Source organism: Sturnus vulgaris, chromosome 27 (genome assembly GCF_052056855.1).
Source record: "Sturnus vulgaris isolate bStuVul1 chromosome 27, bStuVul1.hap1, whole genome shotgun sequence".
NCBI lineage: Eukaryota > Metazoa > Chordata > Aves > Passeriformes > Sturnidae > Sturnus > Sturnus vulgaris.
The window spans coordinates 5,900,696-5,908,359 of NC_142269.1; the positions used below are offsets into that span (position 1 = coordinate 5,900,696).

A 7,664-nucleotide genomic window follows, 5' to 3' on the forward strand; every position below is an offset into this window, starting at 1 on the left:
GCATTCTTTACTCAAATGTGCATGTGTGTGCTGGTAGCAGAGCAGCTCCAGGAGATGAGGCCCCATCCTTGGGCACACTCCCCCTCTGCTGTGGGGCAGCAACTGGGGGGGCTTCACCTGCTTGGGGGCTTCCCTCCCTTTGTGGGGCTGGGGCATGTACAGATGGAAATGGCATTATTAGATTGGATTATTGGATTATTAGATTGGATTATTAGATTGGATTATTAGATTAGCAAGGTGCTGCCCAGGGCAGTTTCACTCATTTTGTGCCTTTTTTGGGGGTGAGTATAAATGGGGGTCTGGGGAAGCCTGGGAGGGTGATGGGAGCACCCCAATGTCACTGGGACAGGGGAGCAGGTGAATCATACAGGGCCCCTCCAAAAAAGGGAGGTTACAGCCCAAAGCAGCATAAAAAGGGGTAAAAAAGAAAACTGCTAAGTAAAAAATAAAAAAGCCAGGTAGTCCTCCAAGACCCTTCAGACTAACCCAGCTGATGCCTCCAAGACAATGGAGAATAAACTGGAAGGTACCTGTGTGTGAATATATTTTGATATTCATCTTGCTAATATATATTTGCTGTTTTACTTTCTCTTCATCTTCTTAGTGCTTGCTTTGTATTCTACTTTCCCATCTTTCCTGGTATCAACTTTCTGGTGGTCTTGTGTAATTTCTTGTTTTTATTGTCTTGCTTGTCTACTGAATGTGATTCTCATGGCCTCTCTGCTTGCACTTTCCTGGCTCCCTCATGATGGTATCTCATTTTTCAGGTGTGTCATATGTGAGTTTTTACTGACAGTACAGTTTCCCAGGTATTTTTGTAGCTTTTTCTTTCTCTTTCTTTCTTAGGCATCTTAGCTGTTTTCACTTTTGTAGTGTCTACTTTTATTCCTCCTTGTTTCTGCTTCCTATTCCTTGTCACATTAATCTTTCTTGTTCTTTCTGTGTTCATCTGTTACGTCTCTTTTAGACACTTTCTCATCTTTTTTTCTCTTTTCTCTTAAACTGTGGGGCTGTTCGATGGGTGCAGTTGCAGTTGTAGCCAGCAGCAGCTTTCCCAGCCAGCACTTTTATGGGCTCAGTTTTAGGTGGATGTTTCCAAGTTTGTGGCTGGACTCTGTGAGAGTGAAAAAGTTTATTAGTGCAGAGGGGTTTGTGTTGCTGTTTCAGTGTGGTGCAAATCAGAGTTTTCACTTGGAAGGAGAAGATGGGTGAAATCCTTGTGTCCTGACACAGCTGCTTTGAGAGCAGTGACCTTTTCCACTTGGCTCTGCCCTCGGGGTGGTTTTGAGCTGGCCTAGGTTCGGTTCCTTCTTTTGCAAGTCCACACCCCCATCGTGTGGTTGTTTTGCTGGGCGCTCACAGTGCCCAAGGCAAAGCCAAGAGCTTTTCTTTCCTGGCACCATTCGTGTGGGAGTAGTTAATGAAGAGGTGCAGTTTTGCATCTCTTGGAGACTGAAATAATGTGATCCTGCACAGAGCTGGGAGCAAAGGGGAGTAGTTTGTTGGCTGTGCACTTTATAAACTATATAGTTTAGGCTGCAAAAGTAAAAGATTCCAGCACAGCCCCTTCTACAACATTTTCTGTGGGACCACATGCTGAATGTTCTTAATTTTGTAAAGAACTCTGTGAGACTGATGTGTGATGCAGTTTGCCAGCTGCAAGGGGAAAATTAAGTCCATCCTTATTTCTTGTTCTAGCATCTTTGCTATGGGAGCAATTGCTCGAGGTATTAACTTATGAATGTGGGCTCTGCAAGAGTGAAAGGATGTGATGGTTCATGCATGTGAGCAGCAGGGTGCACAACTCCATGGGCTGTCTGCTTTTTACAGGATGTGAGTTAAAGGTGGAGACGGCTGTAGCTTATTGAGAGGGTACATTTTGTGACCAGTATTTACATTTGATACAATTAATTTTGGTTCAGAAGCTGAGCATGATGGAAAGAATGTGACAGTACCCTGAAAGGAAAGCTCACAGCTCTTTTGCATGGTGTTGTTGATATCCTTCGATGTGAACATGAACCCAGCAATCGTTTTCTTCTGTTTCCAGATAAAAATTTCTGTCTTACCTTCCCTACCCATGCCTTGCCTGCCTTGCACACAATTCCTTTGGCTGTCATTGCCTTAACCTCCCTTGCCTTGCCCACCCCTCCCTTCTCTTTCCTTGCCTTGCAGACCCATCTCTTTCCTTGCCTTGTATATCCATCCCCCACTGTGACTTGCCTGCCCCTTTCCTGCCTGAGTTTCTCTGCTCTGCTTTGGGGAGTTGCTTGGCTCTTGAACAGATGATGGTGTGCAGTGCTTTTGGAATGGTTCTTCTCAGGGTGACAGAGATCTCAGCCTTGCATGTGCAGCCTCAAAAGCAGAATGAGGAGAAGACTGAAAACACTGAAGGACACCGAGGACATTCTGATACGTTTTAACTTTACCTGGAGGATAACCCAGTGTTTGCTCTCCAGCCTTAGCACAGAGATGTGGCTTCCTCAGAGTGGTAAAGATGCTCAGGGTAGGGGAACATGAGGCATCTTGCCAAAATATTCTTGTGTGTGTGACAGATGTGGAGTCAGTCCAAGTGCCAGCAGTGTCTGCAGGAGAGCTGTGGACAGTTCATGTGTCACAGTATGGGGGTGGCACCAGGTTCTTCTGCCTCCCCACTGCTCAGAACGCTCCTGGCTGTGAACTCCGGGCTGTGAACTCCTGGCTGTGAACTCCTGGCTGTGAACTCCTGGCTGTGAATTCCGGGCTCTGAACTCCTCCTCAGCCTGTGTCTGGCCAGTCTTCAGCCTTGAGTCTTTCTAGACCGGTGTCTCCTGAGTCATGAGAGTCCAGTTTCAAGTCCACACCCAGGGATTCCACTGCTGTCCCAACTGCTGTCCTCGAGAGCTGTGACCTCCCATCATGGCTTTGTTTTGCTGGTGCCTGGCTTGGGACTCCTTGCCTTGCACAGGACACTGAACTGGACTGCAAACACATGCTACCAGTGGCAAAAGGCAACTTTATTTCCACAACTAAATCAATTTCAGCATTTGTGTGCATGCAGAGGAGGAAGATGGGCAGGACAGAGGACACCTTTGACCCTGAGGCTGCCTTTGCCTCAGCAGGCACTGGTGCCATACGAAGTGGTCATGGTCCACTGCAGCCTGCACGGGATCCTGTTCATCCTGCTGCTCATGACTTTTTTCCCATGAGTTTCAGCAGCACTTGGTGCACCTGGGTTAAGAATTGCACCAGTATCTGGTAGGGCTGTGGAACGGTCACTGGAGATCGTGTTGGTGTTGGCTGCACAGAGGGGGTTGAAGTCTCTGGTGCTGGCGTGGCTGTCACAGTTGGGTGATGAGGAGTGGGAGTAGAGCAGCCTGACTCTGTTGGCATTGGCTCTGGCTGCTCAGAGGGGGTTGAGCTGAAGGTTGGCTCTGGTGTTGGAGTGGCTGTCCCAGTTGTCTGTGGATGTGGAGTGGGAGTAGAGCAGCCTGACTCCGTTGGCGTTGGCTCTGGCTGCTCAAGAGGGGATGAGATGCAGGTTGAGTCTGGTGCTGGAGTGTCTGTTACAGCTGGGCACAGGCCCATCTGCACCAGGATCCAGTTGTAGAAGTGCTGGGTGGAGGTGTAGACTCCTGGCCGTTTTGCTCTGGCACAGCCTTTTCCCCAGCTGGTCACTCCAACAAGCCAGAAGTAGCTGGCACGGTTATCTTTGCACACCAGGGGCCCTCCACTGTCACCCTGCAGCAGAGGAAAAGGATCAGGGTGCTGTTGGCTGGCTGCTGTCAGCACTAGAGGCTTGCTTCTCTCTTGCAGCCCCTGCCACGAGCTGTGTTCCTGGCACAAAAAGGCTCTGCTCAGGTGCTGGAGTCTCCAGAACCTTAGCTGGGAACAGGGTGGGTGTCTGTCAAAGTCCCCTCTTGTATCTGCACAGTGATCCTGGATGGGCAGAGCATGGATGATCCAGAATCTGGACCTCTGGGCTGCCAAGAGCCCTGGATGGGCTTTCTGGGCAGAGGGGCAGGCCTGGGGGACGTGGGCACTTGGAAAGGAAACTGCACCAGTGGAGGGGACCCAGGGGTGGAAAGGCGATTTGCCAGGCAAAGCACACGGTGATGGGGCACCTTCACTGCTGGGGCTGGCTCCCAGCACTCGTACCTGGCAGGTGTCCATGCCACCGCGGGGGTAGCCAGCACACAGGTTGTGGGTGTGGATGGTCCCAGTGTACGAGCGGCTGCTGTTAACGACACGGCTGTCCAGGAGACGGACCTTGGCTTCCTGCAGGACATCACTCACACCCAGAGCTGTGAGCACAGGGAGGAATGAGCACCCAGCAGCTCCTGGTCAGCTCCTCTGCCCTGTCTGGGGGTGAAGTCCTTCCCTAGTGTCACTGGTGGGGTTTTGGGGTCCCTTTGGGATCCCCGAGGCTGCTTTTGCAGCCCTCAGTGACTGAGCAAATTCCCGAGCCTTGCCCAGATAGAATTGTGGCTCGTGGGAAGCTCTCAGACCAGCGGGGAAAAGAGACCAGCATATGCAGAGAGGCACAAATCCATCGTTTATTCTATTCAGGCATCCTATCCAGCATATACCCATGGCTATTGTTTTACAGGGGTGTTTATAACTTTTGAGGGTTTTACAATTTGCACCAATTACCAAGGGAATTCTACTTTCTGACCAATCCCTGAGGGATTTTGCATTCAAAGCTGGCCTATGGATACTAAAAGAAAATGAACCACTAATATTGTAGATAGATAAGAGGGTCTTCCAAAGGGGAGAAGCTAAATTCCTTTTGTATTCGTCATTTCACATGCTATTTCTTATCTCTAAGCTATGATTTTCCAAGGAGCTTGTTCTGAGGATGCAGGGAAACTTTCTTCTGTGTTTTCTGCTCCCTCCACACCTATGGCTTGGCTTTGCCTCTGGAGCAGCTGTTGAAGAGCTGTGTCCTTCCTGCCTGCCTTTGGGGAGCAGCCAGGCCCATATCTCCAGAGGGACACATCCCACAGCCCGACTTTGTTATCAGGAAGCCCAACCCACCTCGTCCAGCGGGCACGGGCCGTTTTTGGCAACTCACCTTTTGCACTGGCAGAGCCCCAGCCCGCAATGTAGCAGGATTTGAGCTCTGACACGGTGAGCGAGGCGTTGGGCACACAGGCCGGCTGCACGTAGTCACTGCAGTGCACGGGCTGGTCCAGCTGCAGCAGGGCGATGTCGTTCTGCTGCGAGGCTGCCGTGTAGTGCTGGTGCACCAGCAGCCGCTTGACGTGCCGCACCTGCGCCTCGGGGCCCAGGTGGGTCAGCTGGGTGGCCCCGATGAGCACTCGCCACATGGTGACATTCCTGCAGGGCACAGGGAGCAGACATGTGCTGGTGGTGCCTTAGGATTGTAGCTTTGGGATTTTTTGATGGATCTGTAATGCTGCGATTCTTTAGTGTGTAACTCTAAACTCCATGTACAGTGTGAGCTGCTGCTTTCCCACTCTGTCAGACACAACAATTCCTCTCTAGGAATTGAAGGACCCCTCACTGTCTCAGGCACTGAGAAATGTAAACAAAAATGAGTTAGGGGGTGGCAAATTGAGAGTAAATGACTTCATTATCTGAAGCTGTAATTGGAAGATTAACCCCCAATATGCAAATGGACCAAACTTATAAAAGCATGAAAACCTGTGACCCTGTAATCTATTTTTGGGTGTAGCCCCTGGGGGGCTTTGTCTGCCTGAAGTGTACCTGAAAGCCCTTCAATAAATAAAACTGCTTTTTATTCCCTTAATTGTGTCTGGCCTCTGTTTTTAGATAATCCTGAAAAGGCATCACCGTGGCAGCTCAGCACTTCCCTGCCTTCACGTGGATGCTGGTAAGGGCCAGAGTAAAGAGCAGTTTGAGTTTTCCCAAGCTACTCAAAGGAAAACAGAAAGGAAGGAATTAATAAGGAATTAATAAAGTTTAGCACCTGGTGTTGTGGACAGGAAAAGTGTGGGAGAAGCGTGATGTTTTGGTAAAAGCATGCTTACAGAAGGTATTGCCTTCCTTGGACCAATGAGCTCATTGTATCCTTAGTTCAGCGAACCAGTCTATAAAAATGTGCCTGCTCCTGCAATAAATCGCTTCTTCTGTTTTCTAGATGAAGCCTGTGTTGCTGTGTTTCTCCCCTGCTCCCTAGCCTTACAGCGACACCTTCTGCTTGCCAAGGCTGAGAAAAGCAGAGCAATGAGGAAAAGCAATGAGGAAAAGCAATGGGGAAAAGCAATGGGGAAAAGCAATGAGGAAAAGCAATGGGGAAAAGCAATGAGGAAAAGCAATGAGCAGTGTTCCCGGGCACGCCTCAGGCTCCAGGAGCTGCTGGGCACCAGTGGCCCCAGCCCAGCCCTCAGAGCAGTGTGTCAGCTGGGCTCTGCAGTGCCCAGGCACCGGGCACACCGCAAGGAAAAGGAGGGGAGCAGCACGTGGTGCTGCAGGCTGGGCAGCTCTGTGTGGTGGGGTCCCCCTGATGCCTTACCTGGCCTGCAGGAAGCAGTGTGCTGCTGTGAGGACCCACTGAGGGCTGATGAGGGACCCTCCACACGTATGGCCAGTTCCTATTTTCCTGGGGTCCTGGATGCTGACAATCCAGGGCCAGGCCCCCGGCTGGGCACCTGTGCCAGCCACGATGCTGAAGTCAGAGGCTATGGAGTCATAGTCAGAAGCCATGGGCCGGTGCCCGCAGGTCCCTCTGCAAGAAAATTTCATCACTGCCCTGCCCTGCCCTGCCCTGCCCTGCTGCTGCTCACCATGGCTCCTCCAGCCCCTGGGTGCCGGCAAGGAGGCTCCCACACAGGGTTTGGGGTGTGGCAGTGGGGGACAAACACCTTCCCAGAGCCCGGGCCATACCTGCAGGTGTCCCAGGTGCCATGTGCAAGCCTGTACACAGCCAGCAGGATGAAGAGGTGCAGCACGTTCATCACTGCCAGTGGCATCTGGCAGCTGAAAGAAACAAAAACTTGTCTCTTCCAGCGCAGCCACTGACCCGAGTGCCTGCAGCAGCTGCATTGCCTGCGGCACCTGCAGCCCTGGGGCTGATGTCACAGAGTGGGTGGTTCCAGGTTCTGGGCACGGTGTCCTCAGAGGGCAGGGAAAGGCCACAGCCTCAGAGAACCACCGAATGGTTTGGGTTGGAAGGGACCTTGAAATCATGCAAAGCAAAAGGGGTCCCACGCCTGGCACCTGCAAAATGATGTGGCAGGCAGACAAATCTGGCACAGAGGGGAAGTCACTGCAAAGGCAGTGTTTGGTCAGAGAGGGTGCTCAGAGCCACCACAGGATGGAGAAAACTGGCACATCAAAGCTCGGCAGAGTACATGAAGGAACAATGCCCTGTGCCCACAATTCGGGGGATGCATCAGGGCACATAAACCTCAGCTAATGGAACAAGCCTGGGAAACTCCTGAGTGTTGCAAGAGGAGTTGCTGACCATGGCAGAGTGTGAGAAGCTGACAGGAGTTTCAATGCCACCAGGAAGCCCTTCTGAGCCTATTTATACATTTTCCATGTCTGTAGCAGGGTGAGTACTGCAAATGCCTCAGTGCTGCCTCTTCCTTTGGAGGCTGGTGCAGAAGTCGAGGGGCTGAGATGGAGAGTGTTCATGCACTCACTGTTGTGGTTTGGGAATGGAATTTCCACTGGAACACTGCAAACCACTGCTCCTCACT

General features: G+C 51.3%; 1 protein-coding gene across 1 annotated transcript; it reads right to left on the reverse strand.

Moving 5' to 3' along the window:
• Nucleotides 1-3,165: 3,165 nt before the first annotated feature.
• Nucleotides 3,166-6,932, reverse strand: LOC106864001 (acrosin-like). The gene is made up of 6 exons (XM_088179484.1): nucleotides 6,847-6,932; nucleotides 6,476-6,688; nucleotides 5,051-5,316; nucleotides 4,135-4,280; nucleotides 3,547-3,717; nucleotides 3,166-3,438 (listed from the first exon to the last, which is right to left on the reverse strand). The coding sequence occupies exons 1-6, from the start codon at nucleotides 6,930-6,932 to the stop codon at nucleotides 3,166-3,168; spliced, it is 1,155 nt and encodes a 384-aa protein (XP_088035610.1).
• Between the last annotated feature and the right edge of the window lie 732 nt (nucleotides 6,933-7,664).